Here is a 24,005-nt window from a genome sequence, read left to right as displayed (position 1 = left end):
ATGCCCTTTGCGGGGTGTAGGTGTAAAAAAGGAGGTGTGACATGGATAATTATATACTGGGAGTGGAATTGAATCCAGGACGTTCGATCAAACGAAATCAACGGCTTGGATCATTTGACTAAATGGAACGACATTGTTTAGATGAATTAGAAACTGGATCGGTCTCTGATGCAAATGGGTCGGGGTCGGATATGGGCGAGGGGCAAAAGCTTAGCCGTTGGATGAAATCAAATCAACGGCTCAGATGAATGGGTGGTAAAACGACGTCGTTTGGATTGTAAAGGGGGCGGACCGGGTTGGGACGGGTCTGGGCTATTTTTTTGGCTAGGTTTTGGGCTGGACTGGGGTAAAACGACTTGGGCCTGGAATTTTTAATTAAATGTGGCCCCAAATGGATTTCTTGTTCTCTTTTTTTTTTTCATTTTCTGATTTTCTTTTATAATATTTTTTAAACCAAAATAAAAATATAAACATAAATTAATCCCTGATTAAATTATCCTATTAAATTAACTAGACTTTAAATTATAATTACCACAATTAAATTAAGTATCAATTAAAGGAAAAATTACTAAAATTCAAGACTAAAATTAAAGCAAAATAAACTATTTTTTTGTAATTTTCTCCATTTTATAAAACACATAATTACTAATTAATTCCAAAAATATAAAAATCAAATCCTAAATGCAAATGCTACATTTTGTATTTTTAATGCATTAATAAAATTAAATGTGGACACAAACATATGCAACCAATCAGGAGAATGTACAATAATTCCTAAAATAACACATAATTAAAGAAAAGACCTAATTTTGGGAGTTCTTTTGGAGTAATTCGTGCGAGTCAAAAATCACGTGCTCACATTACTTACCTCGAACAAGAAATATCCAATACCAAGCAAGCCAAACGATACTCCACAAATGCCATCCCGCGCGTACTGTCACGACCCCAAATACCTCGGTCGTGATGGCGCCTATCATAGTACTAGGCAAGCGAATCCAACACTTACCACATCGAATTCTTTTTATAAATTCATTTTTCTAAAACAGATTTTTGAGTTTCAAATCTCTCATATGTAATATATAAATCAACAGAAATATGCGAAAATCAATATAAAAATACACTAACACAGCCCGAATATGGTATCACTAGTCATGAGCCTCTAAGTACAACCAAAATACTGTCTGAATAATACAAAATAGTCTGAAATATCAAAATGCTAAGATAGGAAGGAGGAAGGCAGGGTTGCGAACGCCGTGTAGCTACCTTGCGATCTCCAGATATGACTCTGAGAGGGCTGGAAGCTCTCACTCTTATGCTCGGGCACCTAGATCTGCACACAAGGTACAGGAAGTAACGTGAGTACGCCAACTCAGTAAGTAACTAAAGCAAATAAGTCTGAGTGCAGTGACGAGCCTTTAAAATCATAAAAGAAATCTCAACAGAAATATCAAGTCAAAATCTGCAGTTCAATGGCCAGTTATCTCGTAAAAACTCTAGTTTCAGTTAGAAATCTTTTGAAATTATTTATTCAACATTTTTCAATAGAGGCTCAGTATAAAATAAGAGTGAAAACAGAGAAAATGTCATAAATAAGGCCCTCGGGCAAGGTATCACTAATAAGTATAGCATCTCGGGCAAGCCTTTCAGTCACTCGTCAATAAGTACTTACACTCAGCACTCCGGCTCAAAAGATATCTCATAATAGTAGTAATAATAATAATAATAATAATAATAATAATAATAATAATAATAATAATAATAATAATAATAATAATAATAATAATAACTGCGGCATGCAGCCCGATCCATAATATATAGTCGACTATGCTCACTGGGGGTGTACAGCTCCGGAGGGACTCTTACAACCCAAGCGTCATATTGTTACGGTGTGCAGCCCGATCCAATATATATATCTCGCTGCGGCGTGCAGCCCGATCCATATTTTATATATAATATCTCTGCGGCGTGTAGCCCGATCCATAATATATATATATATATATATATATATATATATATATATATATAAAATCCTCACCGTTAGGTCCTCAACCTCTCTCAGTCATTAATCTCACGTCCACTCGGGCATATCAGTGAAAATCAGGGAAACTCAACCCAAACAATTTTCATATATTAGATATAGGTAATGAAATCGGATTAAATAGTAACAGGTAAAACATGACTAAGGATATGTTTCCAAATCAAAACAGTGTGAGGAAAGTATAAAAATACCCCTAAGGGTCTAAACAGTTCGGCACACAGCCCCAAACATGGCATTCAACCCAAGTTAACAAATTCATTTCTAAAACACAGGAATGTCATATATAGTACATCAAATTATGCAACTATACAGTCGCCACGGGACGGACTAAGTCATAATCTCTACGGGTGCACGCCCGTCACCTCATTAGTCAAAACAGTACGAAATTCTGGGGTTTCATACCCTAAGGTCTAGATTTACAATGGTTACTTACCTCAAACCGGATGAAATACTACTCCACGATGCCCTTTCCTCTCAACTCGACCCCAACTCGCATCGAATCTATCCAAAATCAGAATCATAATGTCAATATATGCTAAGGGAATGAAGCCCATGCGAAAATAACCAAATTATATCAAAAATCTCTAAATTGGCTAAACCTGACCCCAGGGCCCACGTCTCGGATTCCGATAAAAATTATAAAACTGGAATCCTTACACTCTCACGAGTTCATACATACCAAATACATCAAAATCCGACCACATACGATCCCTCAAATCCTCAAATCAAAGTCTCCATTTCAAACCCTAAATCCCCAATCTTAACCACTATCTTCCATAAATTCCATGTCTAATCAGTAAAATATCACCATAGAATGAGTTTTAGTTCCAAGAATCTTACCTCCACGAAGTTCCCTTAAATTCCCTCTTCAAAATCTTCCCAAAAGCTTAAATCCCGGATAAAAATGGTGAAAAACAACTCAAATTTTGTGAAGGGGATCTTATATACTTCTTGACCCAGGGATTCCGCACCTGCGGCCCTTACCGCTTCTGTGGTCTCACCAACCGCATCTGTGGTTTCAACTTAAAGTTCTGGGACAGTACCTGCATCTCATCTATCACACCTGCGGTCTCGCAGGTGCGTTCAACCTTCCGCATCTGCGACTTCTGGTCTTCTAGCTCTTGGCTACACCTGCGGCTGCTCCAACGCTTCTGCGACCTCGCACCTGCGGTCCCCAATCCGCAGGTGCGGTTATGACAGGAATTTAGCAGCTTCAGCTGCAAATTCTAACTTTCAACTTCCCGATAACCATCCGAAATCACCCCGAGGCCCCCGGGACCTTAACCAAAAGTACGAACAAGTCATATACCACTATTCAAACTTATACCAATCTTCGAAACACTTAAAACAATGTCGAATCATCAAAACACCCTCGGATTCAAGCCTAAGGATTCCAAAACTTCCAAATTTCGCTTTCGATCAAAAAGTCTATCAAACCTTGTCCGAATGACCTGAAATTTTGCACACACGTCACAAATGACACAACGGACCTACCATAACTTTCGGAATTCCATTCCGACCTTGATATCAAAATTTCCACTACCAATCGAAAAATGCCAAAATTCCAATTTCGCCAATTCAAGCCTAAATCTACCACAAACCTCCAAAATACATTCCAATCACGCTCCTAAGTCCCAAATCACCTTTCAAAGCTATCCAAATCATAAAAAATCAAATTCTGAAATCATTTTCACGCAAGTCAACTTCTGGTTGACTTTTCCAACTAAATGGCCAACTTAAGATAATAAGTGTCTCATTCCTTTACAAAACCACTCCGAACCTGAACCAACCTACCCGATACCATATAATACAACTGAACAAGATATAAGAAGTAGAAATGGGAGAAACAAAGCGGTAACTCATGAAACAACCGGTCGAGTTTTATATTGAAGAAGATATGTTGGCTTCAATATTTTGAAATATTGCAGATTTTTAAAATACGAAATCAGTAGCAGTTTCGTAATTGAAAAATCTGGCAACCTAATTCTTAGTAAAATGACCATAAACTCCTCATACGATATCTAAATTCGACGATTCTTTTTGTTATGGCTCCGTAATTACGATACAGATCTAATTTTTCAATAAAAATAGAAATTGGAGCTCATTTGCTTAATGTGGTACCATTTATGCTTGAAGAAACAATGTCAAAACATAAAACAACGAGCGCAATACAACCCAAACATATCCGAAACTCACCTGAGCCCCTTGGTACCCCGTCCGGACATACAACGAGTCCCATAGCATAACATGGACCTACTCGAAGCCTCAAATCATGCATAACAACATCGAAACGAATGAAGTAAATGCTCAAAATGACCGATCGGGTCGTTACAGAAGATATGCAAGAATGCGTAGTGGATTGGTCTTTAGGAAAACCTCTCTTGATTATCATCCTAACTATGTTTAATCATTAATTCAACTAGCCTCTTCCAATTACTAAGAAGAATTAATGAACTCAACCAATAATATAATGCTAAAATATCACAAGTTATGCCTCTCTCGATTACATGAACAAGTGAACATAAATGCACCGATTAAATCATCCAAAACCGCTTCAATTCATAAAATTAGAGTTATAATCCACAAAAAAATATCAATACACCAAATCCAACAAACCCTAAAGGGAAATACTCCGTAGACATGGAGTAATTTATCACAATATAAGTAAAAGATAGGAAAACATAAATTCAATCTAAACTCGGGTCTTGAATGAGGAAGGAATGATGAAATCCTTGTGCTTTTGCTCCTCCAACTCTTCCTTAGCCTCCTTAGGTCGATTATGTGTCAAAAGTCAAGAAAATAATGTTTTCATGTATTTATACCATGTAGGGTCGGGCCTAGACGAAATCACCTTATCCTAGCCGAAATAGGACATTGGCTTTGTAAAATTTGTACAGGCGCGCCGCATGGGGCGATGTACCATGCGAGCATTAGTGGGGAAATGCAGAGAGCTCAACATTTGTCTGGCAACAAAAATTTGGGGAGCCGTGGTGCCCCATGCGCCGCGGTTGTGGACTTTTCTCAGAGTACGGCTTTTTGCTTGACTTTTTGATATCTAGATGAGGTTCTCGACCCTCGTACGCGATCCCATTTTGAACTTTTAGGCTTTTACTCAGACTTCAAAGCTCCAAATAACTTGAGTTATCTTCGTAATATCTACATCACTCAGAATCAATCCTACAAGGCATAAAACATACAATAAGTACAAAATACTAGTGATTAAATCTCAAACATAATAAAAATGTAGTGAATTTGTGTGCAATGAGCGACTAAAACACGATATTAGAGCCTACCATCAAAGGCAACTAGGCCTGAAGACAACGATCTCGTTTGTTCCCGAAGGGAATGATGTTCGTGAAGGCGGAATATATGCCTGCCACCCGGTAGCATTTAATAGAGAATATTCTATAGCATTAAGTACATAGTCCGTTACAGAGAATATGACATTCACTGCCTACTGTTACATATTCTTGTATGACCCTCATAATTGTCATTTAAGAAGAGCATGGTCCTAGGACCTTGTTCCCTAGGTTCAATTATAAATAGAGAGCTCAACAACTATTGTAAAGGACACAAATTTCCTGACAAGCTGATACTACACTTTGTTCAAAGCTCAATAATATTTTACCTTCTTGCTTATTAATATTGTTACTACTGCTTCCGAAAGCTCTGGTCCAGGAATCAAGATTTCTGCTGTCTTATCTCAATTTAAATGTTAATTCTTACATTCTTGTTTAATTTATTTGTCATTTTGGGATCAAATCGATTCACTTGTCTATAAACCACGTATAAATTCAACTTTTACTATTTTACGGGTAAACAGTTTGGTGTCCACCGTGGGGCTTAAACAATTGTGTAATTGAGTTGATCCTTGCATCTATTACTAACCCGTTTGATTCTTTGTTCTTAGCAAAAAAACATAAAAAATGCAGATAACGATGTCAACATCGCACGCAATGTTGAGGCCCATGGAAATTAGACTCAGCATGAAGATTCAATCAGTGATACCCATAACGAGTGGGGTTAGGCCCCGCCAGTTCACGACGGGCAATATCCGCGACATGTTCGAAAGGCAACTCTTGATGATGCTGAAGACGAGCACGTCGCTGAAATGGTAAGTATCCCGATGGAGCAACAAAAGGCCAATTATGGGGCACCTCTCATAACAGGATCATGTCATGATGGAATTGAGGTAGGCATTATCGGGTGCTTTCAACAATGCAAATTGACGAGTTCCAGTTCCTCCCAGTGCTCCCACAAATCAAACAACGCAGAGGGTCGACAACAACACCCCGAGGGGCGAAGTTGGATTTGACAGGGCCGGGGGGAACGATATTGGATTCGATAACAACAATGAGAATGATCATTTTAAATGAACTCATGCAGTTCATAAAGGAAATAAACGCCCGAATGGATCAGATTCTGGGTGCACCACCAGTATTGAAAGGATCGGACTCAAAGAAGTACAACTAATTGCCGTTCAAACCAAGCACGACACCAGAGTTGATCCTAAAATGGTTCAAAATGATGGACGTGCAGAAGTATGATAGGACTTCAGATCCTCAAGAGCACATCACTACCTATACAATAATGGTGAAGGGAAACGATTTAGTTCCACACGAGATTGAGTCAGTCTTAATGAAGAAGTTCCGGGAGACCCTCATGAAGAAGGCCCTGACATGGTATTCGCTCTTGCTCGAGCACTCAATAGATTCCTTCGAGATGCTCACGGATTCTATCATCAAGGCCTATGCCAGGGCCAGAAAGGTACAAGCCTGAAAGGCAGCATATTCAGGATTGCACAAGGAGATTCTGAATTGCTACGGGATTTTGTGACCAGATTCCAGAAAGAAAGGATGTTGCTCTCGGCCGTACCAGACGAGTGGGTAACTGAAGCATTTACTAAAAGGTTGAATCCGAGAAGTTTTGATGCTTCCCTAAAATTGAAAGAAAGATTGTTCGAGTTCTAGGCGACAACATAGGCAGATGTTCACAATCGATACGAGTCAAAGATAAGAATTGTGGATGATCAACTCAGTTAACCGGCATTAACCAAGGATCGGGACTAGGAAAAGAATAAGGAGAAATCAAAGCATGATTTGACATAGATCGACGGTTTTCAAGGGGTCGGTTTTTGCCTTATGAACGGGTTGAATGACGCGGCAGAGGTTTCCAGTTGGCTGATAGATTCGCTACCGATAGGAGAGTTGATCACGACCGAAATAATAAGCCGAGTTTTCAAAGCCTCGAGCAAACAAAGTTGTATAGAAGTCAGGCTCCATTCGAATCTTTGAAAAACGAATGCCCTATAACTACATTTGATTCTATGCTAAGGCATTAGAAATATTACAATAATAGAAATTTGAAAATTTGCTCGAAAAGTAAAAGTACGATATTGCCAGAAAGGGAAAATTTCATATATATATATATATATATATATATATATATATATATATATATATTCTGGAGTATATTTACAAAGGCCTAATAAATAAAGCCTCAAAATAAACAAAAAAATGTACATAAGGCTAAAACTAAAAAAAAATGCACTAAGGCATCTATGTATGGTTTTCACTGGGGCCAGACTCAAAACCATCAGAGTCTTAGGATCCCTCGGAACCCTCAGAGCCTTCGACACCTTCGGGCTCGTAAAGTTTCTTTACCTCAGCCTCAGACTTTTTGGCTTCCTCGATCTCAACCAACAAGTCAAAACCTCGGGCGTGGATCTCTTTGAGGGTCTCTCTTCGGGATAACCTTTTATATATTCGGCCTTTGCCTTCAGGTGGACCTCAGCTGCCTCCACATCGGACTTGCATTGGGCCACTATTTCTTCGGCATCGATGGAGGTTGTATCTAACTTGGACTTTACTGCCTGGTATTCTCTACCGAGGGCGCCCGTTCTATCACAACCGAGCTCAGCTGTGCTCGAAGATCGTCATTCAGATAAGACCACTTATCAACTTTCTTCTTCGCCACCCGGAGTTGGATCTCAACTGATGCTAGCTTCGCCTTGGCGGTTTCCTTCTCCGAAGCCAGCAGATCCATTTTGCTTTTCCACCCGTCATCCATGGATTGGACTTCGTTCATCTCAACCCGGAGTTGGTCGATCAGGTCGATCTTCTATTGGAGCTGCGAGGTTGTGTTGTTAGCTACCATGACTAGCTTCTTGTTTTTAAATTCAATGACCTTTACCTTTTCAACCAGGTAGGTATGTTCCCGCTTCAGGGTCGAAGTTTCCTTTTACGCCCTATCTAGCTCGGCCTGAAGATCCTTGATGGTCCCGTATTGTTGCTCACTAAGGAGCCTGTACAGGTCCTTCTTTCAAACCTGCTCCTTGAACTCGAACTTGAGCTGGTTGATCTCGAAGTGGTACCGGAGTAAGCTCTCGTAGTGAAACACCGAGGCCTACAAAGCAACTAAAATAGTAAGAGATATTAAAACCTAAGTGGAATTCACAAGGGAGTATTGATGCCCTACCCGATTCAGCGCCTGCTGTGCCTCGTTGAATAGACTCGACGTGCCCACATCGTTCATCTTCTCCTTGTTCTCTTTGTTCACCAGACATCAAAGGTAGCTGGCTATGCCCACTGGAGTATATAAAACCGGAGCATCCTTTAGGACCTTAAGAATGACTATTCTCTTGCGGTTGGGGTCCATACTCGGAGTAGGCACCAATTTTGGGCTCGAGCTTGGCCCGCTAGCTTCCAAAGTCACGTCCTTCTCCGGGATCTCCAGGTTGCCTAGCCCGGAAAAATCTTCCAAAGTGGACATTTCCACGCTATCGAAGAAGGAGTAGAGAGGGTCGTCCGCACCGTGAGCTCCTTCACTTGACTTATTTTTCCCTACTTTGGCCTCTTCAAGCATGGACTCGGTGTAGGAGGGCGCCTCCATGATGTCTATCACATAGATCGCTTCCTTTGGAATAGAGGCGGCTTCTCGAGAGTTCTCAGCCCTCGTCATTGCAGCCTCTCGAATCAGAGGGAGATCGGCCTCATGGCTCTCTTCCTCGTCCGTCGCCTACTCCTTAGAAGGGGTCGATCCGTGAGTGACAAAGTCATCGTCTTCTTCAGACTCATCCTTGAGCCGGTGAAGTGAGTCAGAATCCGGCACCCGAGAGTTGGTGCTCTTCTTGGGCTTATGAGCCCGGGAAGCTGCCCTCTTTTTTGGCTTCACCTCGGGACCTAGGGAGCCCAGAGACTTTCTTTTCCTCTTCTTCTCCTCCTCCACTGCGGTAGCCCTGCACTGTCTTGTAACGGAGGGATTAACGGATAGGGATGAATCCTCGTCCCCTTCCAATGGCCTATGTTTGATGGTCTTAGGCAAACCTGCGAATGAAAGAGAAAAGGTCAGTGTTACGTAAGTTCGGGGGTAATAGTAACTATTCTAAGAAGGGGGAAGTTCACGGTTGACCACTAATAACACATGTATTTACTTTTAAGCCACCGTTTAAAATGTCTTTAGTATTTAGCCACTGGTTTAATAAACTTTAACTTCCCGGACGAAAATACCCATCTGCTCATGTCCTTAACTTTTGTACTTAACTTCAGGATTTCAGGACTACATGTCCTTAACTTTTGAACTTGGAACTCTAACTTCAGGACTTCAGGACTACATGTCCTTAACTTTTGAACTTGTAACCCTAAGTTCAGGACTATATTTCCTTAACTTTTGAACTTGGAACTCTAAGTTCAGGACTTCAAGGCTACATGTCCTTAACTTTTGAACTTGGAACTCAAACTTCAAGACCAAGCGTCCTTAACTTTTGAACTTGTAGGTCAAAGTTAAGGACCTATTGTCCTTAACTTTTGAACTTGTAATTGTAAGTTAAGGACTGCTTGGCCTTAACTTTTGAACGTGTAACTGTAAGTTAAGGACTGTCTGTCCTTAACTTTTGAACTTGGAAATTAAAGTTAAGGACCTATTGTCCTAACTTTTGAACTTGTAATTGTAAGTTAAGGATTGCCTGTCCTTAACTTTAGAACTTGTAACTGTAAGTTAAGGACTGCTTGTCCTTAACTTTTGAACTTGTGTCCTTAACTATTGAACTTAAATTTAGGACTTCAAGACTACATTTCCTTAACTTTTGAACTTGAAACTCTAAGTTTAGGACTATGTCCTTAACTTTTGAATTTAACTTTAGGACTTCACGACTACATGTCCTTAACTTTGGTGACTCTTCCTTTTCAGTTAGCAATTGTAATCATTTTTCTTTTCCATTACTTATCCTTAAAATAAACTAAAAATGAGAAAGATTCAAGATATTTCTACCATAATATTTTCGCCCCTGTAAATTGCTCCTATCAATGGAGTAATGTTTTGATTTTAAATTGATTTTAATTTTTCAAGTCTTTTATACTCTATATAAAGCTTGACGGAAATATAAGCCATTCACACAAATATAAAGGGAGGAGATTTCAGTATTTAACTTGTGGAAACTATCAAGAGAGGAAGAGTTGGATAGAAAACAAAATTATAAGGAAAAAAAGACTCTAGTTTGCTCTTGGCAGAGACGATGGAGAGCAAAAGGTGAGAGAGAAAGAGGGAAACCAAATTGGGTAGAATGACAAATTGGTGTATTTTCGTTTGGGGAGGAAAGGGTAACACAGTCTTTTCATATTAATTTTAATAGACTAGTGGCTACTTTTTCTAAGCATTAAAAATGCTGGATAAAAAGTAAATATCAACTTAAACAGTGGCTACCCCACGCCATTTCTACTCTAAGAAGAGCCTTACCATGAGAACGGGCCTCCCATTGGCCCTTCGAAAGCTTGCGCCACGAGCTTTTGTAGTATTACATCTACTTGCAGATGCCTTCGATACACTCCTTGAGCCGGAGGACCGCATTAGGAACCCGAGCAACAGCTGCACAACCACAAATATGATGGTGAGAAAGGAAACAAAGGAGACTTTAATCATTGATATTATTTTATGAAAATACATGTAATTTAATGTTTGTGTTAACTTGAAAAATAATTTTACTTATATGATAAATTTAGAGAAAAAAATAGAATTGAATTATTTTGCTAATTAGTTTATTCAAATATTTTTTTTATAATTAGTTAATTCAAATACTTAATAATTTGTTCTCAGCATTAAAGAAGATAATTAATTTTTTGAAGATTTAATTTCTTAGTATTAGGTGAAATCTAAATGTAGATATTTAATAATAATTAGATTTTTATCCACAACAAATTGTGTTTCTAAATGGTAAAATTTTGAACTTTTGGACTTTGTGTTTGTCGAAGCTTTAGTGTTACTGAACTTCCAATTATTTTCTCCCTCCTTCTTTCTCTCTATATATTATTAAATATTTTTATAATTATTTCTTCTAATTATATTTTTAAATTTATATTAATATTAATATTTATATATAAGCAAAATAGTGATCAAAGAAGAAAACGAATAGCAGTTCAATCCAACATGACTACTCATAGCATTTGAAAGAGGATGTGTTGAATCGGGATAAAGAAAAAAGTAAATGTTTCCTCTTTCTTTAATGTATTTTATTCTTTTCTTAATTGAATATTGTTATTCAAACTAAAATTTAGCACAATGAACAATCTCTTTTGAGCTAAAAAACGTGCAATTAAAGACAATTCATATGGCATAAAAAATTGGTGTATTTAGTCATAATTTAAGCTTAATATTTATACAAGGTAAAATTTTATGATTATTATGTTCTAAATACAAGAATTTCTACTTAGTTCAAACAAGAAAAAGATTCAGTGAGTAAAATTTTAATTTATTTCATCTTCTAAATATTAGAAGAATAAAACAAATGATAATTTTGTCTAATGTGAAATCAATTTTTAAAGAATAGAGAAGACATGCAATATTTTACTAAAATTTTTTAACTATGAAATTCACACAAATTCACATTATTGTAGCAGGATGCCTCATGAGTTTCTCAAAAATACTTTTTTTTTACCTAATAAGCCTTAAAAGATTAGGAAATTTAGTAACATAAAAAGAATTAAAATCATATTACATAATTCAAATAACAAAAAAGAATGAATAAGATAAAATCATTATTGAATCAAAACTCCTACATATTAGTAATATAATTAATATAGGTGTCACGTAAGGAACGATTTGGTAGGAAACTTTTCTAGTATAAATTGTTCATGGTATGAAATTTAATACTCCTCCTAAACATAAAAGGATAAATTCAATACTTCTAACTATAATTGGAGTAGAAGGTGAAGATTAGTACTCCTACGATATGACCCAAAAAATACTCCTACGAAACTTTCCTAGTTTGAATTAGATTATAAAATTAACGAGAAAAAAAAATTATTAAGAGATTTTGTGTTTTTAATATAATATAGATATAGACATAAATAATACTAGTTAGCCATCAAAATTGAAACAAAATAAAGAAGTATGAATAAATAGAAGCCCCTTAAACTTCTTCCTTTTATTTATTTATTTAGACACTCAAACTAACCTCATGACCCATTAGGCACTCCATCTTTACACAAATTGTGCCTATGAGACACAAGAAGCTGACATGACATAGAAGGTGAATCTCACCTCTTTTGAACGCGTCAACCAGTTTTAAATGTTTACATGAAATGTTTTTCTTCTTCACCAATGAAGCCACCACCAGTACTCATACCTCACTGTACTTTCCCTCATTGTTTACAGGAAAACTCCATTTCTTCATCCATAAATCCAGCATAGTCACACTCCTGATCTTGCTTTTCACAACCAAATTCCCCCATCTCAATTCCTGTTAAGAAGCACGACTAGTCCCATTGATTTTTCTCTTCTTGCTCTCATTTTATTTATCAATACGGAAAATTTCTCTCAAAACTTACAAACCACCATGAGTATGATCATGAGTCCCCACTCTTCAATACCATAACTTCACCAAAACAAACACAACAGAAGCCCAGCACGCAAAGTTGCACAGAGAATGCCAAGCATACACCTAGCAATAAAGAAAGAAAAATGCCCATCTAGAAAGAAAAATCTTCAGCTCATCATACTTTTAAATTTTTGTTTTACTTTCACAATTGTTGACAAATTCTTGTTGTTCTCTTTGGGGCTGGTGATGTGAGGTTTGTTGGTTTATTCCCAAAAAAATAACTCTCAAAAGTGTTTATCTTAATTAGTTGTTTGTTATTCCATGACACGGTATTGTTAATTGAGTTAGAAGATAATAACTTTGGCCAGAATCTATAGAACTTGATCATAATTTGGTGAATAACACACGACGATCTCGTCGGAGATAATCTTCAATCTGGTCTAATAGAGGAAAGTCTTAAAAAGGGGAAAGAAACTTGTGTGGGAAAGATGACGATAGAGAAAAAAATTATAAGCTAACAGAATAAGCTAAAAACTAATTTGAGAATAGAGTTGGAAAAAAATACAGAATTGCTCTCTCCTTTTTAATGCTCACCAGTTAAAAAGGACATTGCTTCAAAGTTTTTTCTGGAAAAGAGCTGCATGTCATTTTTTCATTGGTTTTTTGCCATATCACTGAAGGTTGAACGACACGCATATTCTTTCATGTACTACTTCAGCTTCTTGTGTTTGATAGGCACATTTTGTGTAAAGATGGAATGCCTAATAGGTTATGAAGTTAGTTTAAGGATCTAGATGAAAAAAGGGGACAAATTTAAGGGGCTGTTTATGTATTCAACCAATAAAGAAATATTTCAAATTGATGTTTCCAAAGTGAGCTCATACCTTTTCCCGTACAAAACAAGACTTTTCTTTTACTGGACTCTACCCAAAAAAAAAACAAGATTCAAGAATTGAATAAAAAAGAAAACCCACAAAGCCTACTCCGTCTTACGTAGTTCTTGTTCACCTTAAAAACTTGTCCAGCACATCATTTTCAACAATTTTCAGATTAAATAAATGGGTGCAATGATCTGTGTTGTGAGTTTGACTTCAATCTAGTTGAACCTATCTTGATTAATCCCAATTCAGGTTTTTCTGTGTCAATGGACGAGACCCTCATAGTCCATGTGGAAGAATCCAAACCCGTAGAACAGGAGCGAACTGAATCCCAAAACAATGAAATTCAAGAAAATGGAAATGGAAGTAGCCATGATCATGATCATGATCATGATGAAACTAATTTAGATAAAACCCTTATGAGGTTAGACTTACTTCTCACATTGTTGGGATTCAATCAGTCTTCAGTTGTAAGGTTTGTGCTGTCATGGATTTTCTTCTTGTTATTTGGGGTCGTGCTTCCTGTTGTGATGTTGGAGCTCTCTAATTGTCCTGGATGTGAAAAGGGTCAAATCAAATGCTTTGAGCTGGATATTTTGGCTTCTCAGGCTCTTCTTGCCGCTGCATCCTTGATTTGCCTTTCACATAACCTTCGCAAGTATGGAATCCGGAAATTCCTCTTTGTTGATCGCTACAGTGGCCATATGGAGCGTTTTAGTGACCAATATCTTAACAAAATCTCTGTGAGTGCCTTCTTATCTATGTAATCATTGTATGCTAATCTTGCTACATCCTTCCTCATTTAATCGAAGCAAATTTTAATTTTTATGGACCCCTTCCACCAGATTAATTTACTCATCTTAATTCATAAAAAAACAAAGGGCTTTAGAAAGTGATCTAACACCTTCTTCCATTAGTTTGGGAGGTAGGTAATGTATGGGACAAATGTTAGTTCGCGAGGTAGGTTATGTAAGCGATAAATGTATGTAGAATTGAAAATGTGGAATTTTGCCAAGGTGGAGATTTGTTGAAGTTTGGCAAAATGCCAAAGTCCCACATTGGTTGGGAGTTAAGTTTGGGGGGATTTTTCCCCTATAAAAGAAGGCCTAATGTTTAGGATTGAAACACACCTCTCATTTGCCTTCTCATCTGTTTAAGGCATTTGTATCTTCTCTCTTTAGTATTATTTCACTTGTATTTTGGAGTGAAATAAAATATTGGTTGTGTCCGAGGAGTAGGCAAAATTAGCCGAACCTCGTAAATTCTGGTGTTCCCTTTATTGTTGCTTTATTGTCTTATTTATTATTTGGTGGCTGTCATAATTTTGGTATAGTAGTTGTGACTTATTCACACTATATACATTTGGCTTCCGCAACAATTGGTATCAGAGCCAAGGTACTGTCTAAGTATGCTCTGTGGTTGCAGCATAGTCTGATCTTCCACATCAGAAAAGATTTATCTTGGTAACTGAGTCAAGGTTCTGTCTGAGTATGCTCTGTGGTTGCAGCTTAGTCTGATCTTCCACACCAGAAAGGAAATAATCTTGATTTGTGTCGTCAGCTATTAAATAATATTTGTGTCAAAGATGGGAGACAATAAACAAGAAGAATCTACATCAAGTGTCAACAATACGTCATCATTGGCATCTTCGCTTATGACAAGAATTGTGTCAAATGCGAAATTTGCGGTCGAAATATTTGACGGGTCCGGACATTTTGGGATGTGGCAAGGCGAGGTTCTAGATGTCCTTTTTCAACAAGGGCTAGATCTGGCCATTGAAGAAAAGAAACCAGATGTTATTGGAGAAGAAGATTGGAGAATTATCAACCGTGTTGCTTGCGGTACCATTCGATCCTACCTTGCTAGAGAGCAGAAATATCCATACACAAAGGAAACTTCTGCAAGTAAATTATGGAAAGCACTGGAGGATAAATTTTTGAAGAAAAACAGTCAAAATAAATTGTACATGAAGAAGAGACTGTTTCACTTCACCTATGTTCCTGGTACCACGATGAATGAACATATCACCAGTTTCAATAAGTTGGTCACAGATTTGCAAAATATGGATACAACTTATGATGATGGTGACTTGGCCTTAATGTTGTTGGCGTCACTTCCTGATGAGTACGAGCACCTTGAAACTACTCTACTCCATGGAAATGACGAAATTTCTCTCAGAGAAGTTTGTTCAGCTTTGTACAGCTATGAACAAAGAAAGCGAGAAAAACAGAAGGGCGGAGAAGGAGAAGCACTGTTTGTGAGGGGTCGTCCTCAAAATCAAACGAGGACAAAGAAGGGAAGATCCAAGTCAAGATCCAGACCCAGCAAAGATGAATGTGCCTTTTGTCGAGAAAAAGGGCACTGGAAGAAAGACTGTCCGAAGTTGAAGAATAAGGCCAAACATAACAATGGAAAGGCCATTATGGATTCAAATGTAGCTGATTGTGATGATTCAGACTTCTCATTAGTTACAACAGAGTCATCAACATCTTCAGACATATGGTTGATGGACTCGGCTTGTAGCTATCATATGTGTCCCAACAGGGACTGGTTCGTGGAATTTCAAGAAGGAGAATATGGAGTCATCCACACAGCGGATAACAGCCCTCTTACCTCATATGGCATTGGTTCAATACGATTAAGGAACCATGATGGAATGATCAGAACATTGATAGATGTTCGATATGTACCGGATTTGAAGAAGAATCTCATCTCTGTGGGAGCCCTAGAATCAAAAGGGTTCAAAATCATTGCAGAAAATGGAGTGATGAGAGTATGCTCCGGTGCACTAGTGGTAATGAAGGCTAATCGGAAGAATAATAATATGTACCGCTATCGTGGCAGTACAATTATTGGGACAGCGACAGTAACATCCAGTGACGACAAAGAGGCAGAAGCAACCAAGCTATGGCACATGCGCTTGGGACATGCTGGAGGAAAATCCTTGAAAACTCTATCAGATCAAGGATTGTTAAAAGGAGTAAAGGCTTGCAACTTGGAGTTTTGTGAGCATTGTGTCAAAGGGAAACAGACAAGGGTTAAATTTGGTACAGCGATCCATAATACTAAAGGCATTTTGGATTATGTACACTCTGATGTTTGGGGTCCTTCCAAAACACCTTCATTGGGTGGGAAGCACTATTTTGTAACCTTTGTTGATGATTTTTCCCGAAGAGTATGGGTGTATACAATGAAGAGCAAAGATGAAGTGTTGGGAATTTTTCTCAAATGGAAGACGATGGTGGAGAATCAGACAGGCAGGAGAATCAAGTGTATTCGCACAGACAATGGAGGTGAATACAAAAATGATCATTTCAATAAGGTCTGTGAAAATGATGGCATCGTCCGACACTTCACTGTTAGACATACACCACAACAGAATGGAGTGGCAGAACGTATGAACCGGACCTTGCTGGAGAAGGTACGGTGTATGTTGTCCAATGCTGGCTTGGGCAAAGAATTTTGGGCTGAGGCAATTACATATGCATGCCACCTCATTAATCGTCTACCATCTGCTGCTATTGATGGCAAAACACCATTTGAAAAATGGTACGGAAAACCTGCTGTAGATTATAACTCTTTGCACGTGTTTGGCTCAACTGCATATTATCATGTGACGGAGTCAAAATTGGATCCAAGGGCAAAGAAGGCTATTTTTATGGGAATTACTTCTGGAGTCAAAGGATATCGCTTATGGTGTCCTATGACAAAGAAAGTAATATTCAGCAGAGATGTTACCTTTGATGAATTTGCTATGGTAAATAAGGTAACAGAAGATACCAAACAAAATGAAGGTGCTTCTAAGCAGGTGGAGTTTGAGGGAAAATTTATTTTTCCTACACAAGAAGCAGAGGAGGAAACAAATGAAGATTACCCTCTGGAAGGAGAGCCAGTAGAGGAGATTCCAACTCAGGAATCTCAACAACAACTTGAATCAATAGCAACCAGCAGGCCAAAAAGAACAATAACGAAACCTGTTCGTCTCATAGAGACGGTTGCTTGTGCAACCTCAATTGTAGCTGATGATGTTCCTACTACTTATAAAGACGCTGTTCAAAGTTCAGAAGAAGATAAGTGGAGGATTGCCATGAATGATGAGATACAGTCCCTTCATCAGAATCATACATGGAGATTGGCCAATCTCCCGAAGGGAAAGAAAGCAATTGGGTGCAAATGGGTATTTGCAAAGAAGGAAGGATTTCCTAACCAAGTAGATGTTCGCTACAAAGCAAGATTGGTGGCCAAAGGATATGCTCAAAAGGAGGGAATTGATTACAATGAAGTGTTTTCTCCAGTTGTAAAACATTCCTCCATTAGAATTATGTTGGCTTTGGTAGCACAATTGGATTTGGAACTAGTTCAGATGGATGTAAAAACTGCGTTTTTACATGGAAACTTGGAGGAGGAAATCTACATGACTCAGCCAGAAGGATTCAAAGTTGCTGGAAAAGAAAATATGGTGTGCAAACTTGAAAAATCGTTGTACGGATTGAAACAATCTTCTAGACAATGGTACAAGCGATTTGACGAGTTTATGTTGCGGCAAGGGTACAAGAGAAGCAAATACGATCATTGTGTGTATTTGCACAAGCTTAAAGATGGTTCCTTTGTATATCTTCTCCTATATGTTGATGATATGTTGATAGCTTCCAAGAATTCGGAAGAAATTGATAAGTTGAAGATTCAACTGAAGAAGGAGTTCGAGATGAAGGATTTGGGTGAGGCAAAGAAAATTCTTGGCATGGAGATAATTAGAGATAGACGTTCAAAGAAACTCTGTTTATCTCAAAAGGAATATTTGAAGAGAGTACTTCAACGTTTTGGCATAGATGACAAGACTAAGCCAGTTAGTACTCCACTTGCTTCCCATTTTAAGCTAAGTACTACTATGTCGCCAATGGATGAAGCTGAACGAGAGTATATGTCAAAGGTACCATACGCAAATGCTGTTGGTAGCTTGATGTATGCAATGGTTTGCACAAGGCCTGACATTTCACAAGCTGTTGGAGTTATTAGCAGATATATGCACAATCCAGGGAAGGAGCATTGACAAGCTGTGAAGTGGATTCTACGGTATATTCATAATACTGTAGATGTCGGGTTAGTTTTTGAGCAGGAAGACAATCAGTTTGTAGTTGGATATTGTGACTCAGATTTTGCGGGTGATATGGACAAACGAAGATCAACTACTGGTTATGTGTTTACTTTTGCAAAGGCACCAGTTAGTTGGAAGTCTACTTTGCAGTCAACAATTGCTTTGTCTACAACAGAGGCAGAGTACATGGCTATTACAGATGCTGTGAAAGAGGCAATTTGGCTTCAAGGATTGCTAAAGGAGCTTGGTGTTGAACAAAAAGGTATCACAATTTTTTGTGATAGTCAAAGTGCTATTCAATTAGCGAAGAACCAAGTTTATCATGCAAGGACGAAGCACATTGATGTTCGGTATCATTTCGTACGAGAAATCATAGAAGAAGGTGGAGTCACGGTGAAGAAAATTCATACTACAGAGAATCCTGCTGATATGCTGACAAAGGTGGTGACTGCGGTCAAGTTTCAACATTGTTTGGATTTGATCAACATTGTTGAACACTGAAGATTGAAGATGAAGACACAACCAAAATTTGTTATTGAGAGAGAATTGAAAATGTGGAATTTTGCCAAGGTGGAGATTTGTTGAAGTTTGGCAAAATGCCAAAGTCCCACATTGGTTGGGAGTTAAGTTTGGGGGGATTTTTCCCCTATAAAAGAAGGCCTAATGTTTAGGATTGAAACACACCTCTCATTTGCCTTCTCATCTGTTTAAGGCATTTGTATCTTCTCTCTTTAGTATTATTTCACTTGTATTTTGGAGTGAAATAAAATATTGGTTGTGTCCGAGGAGTAGGCAAAATTAGCCGAACCTCGTAAATTCTGGTGTTCCCTTTATTGTTGCTTTATTGTCTTATTTATTATTTGGTGGCTGTCATAATTTTGGTATAGTAGTTGTGACTTATTCACACTATATACATTTGGCTTCCGCAACACTTATTACATTAGACGTCACTTTCCACGTGCTTGTTTTTGTTGATTATGTGGATCTATTTTTGATATATTGCCCGGGAGCACTATTATATGAATTAAGCTTGGAAACTTGTCATCTTTAAAGATTGTTGGTATTGCTTTGTGATGACTTCCACTCCGGGACATCAGTAGAATTATAAAGGAATTTGGATGTGAATATTAGAAAATGAAAAGCAAAAGTGAGGGAAGATGTTTGAAAGATGTGGTTGAGATCTGTTACTGCTTAAAGGAGTGCATCATACCAGCTGATATTGATGGATTAGTAACCACATCCTCCGTGTGCATGAGATCATTGTCATAAAATATGGACGAACAAACCTTTCTGATCTTCAAACAAACATTAAACTTAGGTGTTTTGATGAAATGTAAGTACTCTTAGCTTTCCCACTAGCAGTTTCATCTATGCTTCCTTTTCTTTATGGCTTATGCAAGTCGGTGGACTACCTGATATAAGATTCCGAAAAGAAAGTAGCATATTTACTTATCAAAAGAAAAAGAGAGAAAGTAGTATATTTACTCTACCTAATAAAGAGATCAGGTAATGAAGGCAAATTAGATTACTTGTCAAAAAAAAAAAATAAGGCAAATTAGGTTAGCTCTCACTAGCCTGGTCATCATCCTAAGCCTAAGTATTGAATGGATCAGGTTTTCAATTTGGACTTCTCCACTTTCATTAATAACTTATTCCCACGTCCTATTTAGGACTTACAACATTTACCAAATTTTGTTTTGCAGGATTCTGTTCGCTTGCTAGTATTGTGGGTGTTCCCATGTTTCCTTTTGAAGACTGCACGTGAAATAATTCGCATTTTGTACGTGCATCATGAGTCATGGTGGCAATCGGCTGCTATTTCATTAGCTTTTATTTCATCATGGACTTATATTACTGCAATTTTCCTGTCAGCTTGTGTTTTATTCCACCTGGTCTGCAAATTGCAAATTATACACTTTGATGACTATGTGAAGCTTTTGGAAAGGGAGCCTGAATGTGTTGTTTTGATACAAGAACACGTTCGTCTACGTTATCATCTCTCCAAAATTAGTCATAGATTTCGAATCTATCTTCTGCTGGAGTTCTTAATTGTCATTGTGAGCCATTTTGTGACTCTCTTCCAGACAACTGGTTATACCGGGCTGATCACTTACATAAATGGTGGTGATTTTGCAGTAAGTTTTTTCCTTCCTTTTCATAGACAAATGTTATCTGGTTGTTGTTTCTGAGTGACCCAGATGCAATTATTTCCCATGTATCGTGGTTATACCGTTGGTTAATTTAGTCAATTCCCAATATTTACATACTTTGTTTGAGAATTTTTAAGAGCAACTCCTTCATGAATTATTTTTTTGAATGTGAGTAAATCAACTTTTCATTTGCACATCCAATGTACTTCTTTATGTGCATTTCCCTGTACTTCACTAGTTGTCATGATTCACTTTTTGTTAGAACTGAGGGATTTGTCTAAAAAGCTCTACTTTCAGAATTCAAGGTTAATTTTTCATCGCTCTTCTCCTCCTCCGGTTTTCAGGTCTCCTCAGTTGTTCAGGTGGTAGGGGTGATCCTTTGCTTGAATGCTGCTGCAAAAATATCCCACAGAGCCCAAGGTATTGGATCAGTGGCAAGTAGATGGCATGCTTTGGCTACATGCACTTCAGGTGAAGCGTCCCAAATGAGAAACTCAACTAGCATGAGTAACCTGGAGGTTAACCGGTCTAGCTCATTCTATATGAACTTCTCAGAGAGCGATTTGGAGTCTCTAGATTTTGTAACTGAACCGACAAATACGCAATTGGCTTCTTACATGTCCTCGTACCAAAAGAGACAAGCCCTAGGTATGTAAGACTATGTTGACACCTCAGTTAGAAAAAGAGCCAGGATTCGCTTTTGTTTGTACACCATAGATCACATATATTCATGCAAGGTACACCTCACACAATCTTCTGAAAATAAATATTTACTCTGTTTGATGGTTCCTTCTGAATTGGAATTATGGGCTTCACTAAACAAACAAGAAATTCTATGAATCGTGCAGTTGAACACATATTGTGTTTTTGCTCGTTATCATGCCAAAACAATTGAATGCACTTATCATCTTCCTATGCTGTCCTTGTTACACGGCTGCAATGACTTTACCTAGTGAAGCTAAAACAACGATTTCCTAGTCCTGTTAACAAAAACTGTGTGCAATTATTTGAAGTTCTGGTAAACTTTAATGATCTGTTCCCAGGTTGATCTAAGTAACGTTATGTTTCTCCAAACTAAAATGACTTTCTTATTATTTGAATTGATATGCTTTAGTTACCTCACTGTAAACGGCTGTCTCCGGCAGGTCAGTCTTCAGACACAATTTGCTCAAATGTCACCCATTACCCAAATCTCTACTTGTCGATGCGCTTACGAAAAAGATAGAAATGACGGTTCCCCTGCCTAAGTCATAGCAACATATTGCACTTCTATCTGATGAATCTCTTTTCTTCCTTATCTGAGTGCTATCATTTTTTTTTAATTTTGTTTCTTCCCATGGAAATGGAATGAAGCGAGCCCAAATGGAGTGAAATGGGTATTGAAGAGCCCAACAAATTACTAGTTTGTGACTGAGAAGTAGTTGCTGGTGTAGTTTTATGTTGTTTCTTTTGGTTCTATGGCATTTAATGTCATGCATGTAAACTCAGTTTATGTATTATTGGTTATGCAGTGATGTATTTGCAGAACAATCCTGGGGGAATTACCATATTTGGATGGACAGTTGATAGAGGTCTCATCAACACAATCTTCTTCATTGAATTGACAGTGGTAACGTTCATCCTCGGAAAGACCATTGTTTTCACGGGTCACTAGCTTCTCAATATTTTGCAAAGATGATGATTATATCGGTTGTCCTGATTGCTGCTGACACCTCTATCTGAGTTCATGGTACTGGAATAGACAATATCACCTCAATCTATCGGCAAACAGGAGGGTCTCAACTGAATCAATGTTGCTTTTGATTATTCATCAAGTATATTCCAAAGCTAAAAGCTTATCCAATCCTTCTTTCCGTTCCAAACATATACATACTCACCCGTTCTAGGTGCTGATGCTGGCAATTTCTAAATTGTTTTGTTTCATCCTTCTTGCTCCATTGAAGTTACCCCTGTTGCTTTTGAAAAAAGGTGAGGTTGAGGAGTGTTGTAGCAAGAATAGAAAGGAAATGAATGAAGGATGGTTTCTGCATGAAGGATGTAACTTGCCTCAAGATATGAGTATCAACGGTCCTCATGTTCCTATTGTATATGTCTAGTAATTTGGTTTTGTCATCTTTACATTTCATGTATTTGTCAATCTTGGCGACTTTTTTCTGCTTTTGAGCAAGGAGCCATTAATGCAAAACAGACAGTTAAAAGTAGTTCGACACAAACTTGTGATTTCAGGCGATAAATTTGACCCAATACCTCATAATGTCCACAATTGATTAGAGGTGTCAAACGGGCCGGGTTGACCCGGTGTCGCGACCCGGATTCCCGCACTCGGGAGTCGTGATGGCGCCTACTAGTACGAGCTAGGCAAGCCAATTAATTGCACAATTTACCCTTTTACCCATTTTATATTCATTAACAATTTCGAAATAATAACATTTAAACAATGGAATTTAACACGAGCGGAAGAAAGAAACATTAAGCTATCTGAACATGAATATCTAATACAACTGTTTGAGTCTCAACTACCCAGAACTGGTGTCACAGTTTCACAGACGGTCTAAGAATACTACAAATAAAGGGCCTGAAAGGAATAAATACAACGCTGTCTCTAGATATACAAGAAAGAAACAGGAATAGTAGATAGAAGGAAACGCCAAGGCCTGCGGACGCCTGCAGGACTATCTCGGGTCGCCTGATGATCAAGAATCAGCAATCTCACTGCGGTCCGAAGTCCACAACACTGGAGTCTGCACAAAAGAGTGCAGAGTGTAGTATCAGCACAACCGACCCCATGTGCTGGTAAGTGCCTAGCCTAACCTCGGCGAAGCAGTGACGAGGCTAGGACCAGACTACCAAATAAACATGTGCAGTTATATGATATACAACAGAAAGTAAAGCAGAAATAAACAAGTAAAGATGGGAGAGGGAAACATGCTTCGGGGAATAACAGGTAAGAACAGATTATCACAAGAACTATAAAGGAATCAAAATCCAACCACTAACAAGAGTAGGAAAAACAAAGGCAGATTTCGCTTTCTTT

General features: G+C 38.1%; 1 protein-coding gene across 1 annotated transcript; it reads left to right on the top strand.

Annotated features, from left to right (window-relative positions):
- Positions 1 to 12,587: 12,587 nt before the first annotated feature.
- On the top strand, positions 12,588 to 23,172 carry LOC104231787 (uncharacterized). Its single transcript, XM_009784845.2, has 4 exons — positions 12,588 to 14,469; positions 20,525 to 20,956; positions 21,316 to 21,619; positions 22,483 to 23,172. The coding sequence occupies exons 1-4, from the start codon at positions 13,993 to 13,995 to the stop codon at positions 22,623 to 22,625; spliced, it is 1,356 nt and encodes a 451-aa protein (XP_009783147.1). The 5' UTR covers positions 12,588 to 13,992; the 3' UTR covers positions 22,626 to 23,172.
- Positions 23,173 to 24,005: the final 833 nt, after the last annotated feature.

This window comes from Nicotiana sylvestris, chromosome 4 (assembly GCF_000393655.2).
Source record: "Nicotiana sylvestris chromosome 4, ASM39365v2, whole genome shotgun sequence".
Lineage (NCBI taxonomy): Eukaryota > Viridiplantae > Streptophyta > Magnoliopsida > Solanales > Solanaceae > Nicotiana > Nicotiana sylvestris.
This window is presented reverse-complemented; position numbering and strand designations above follow the sequence as displayed.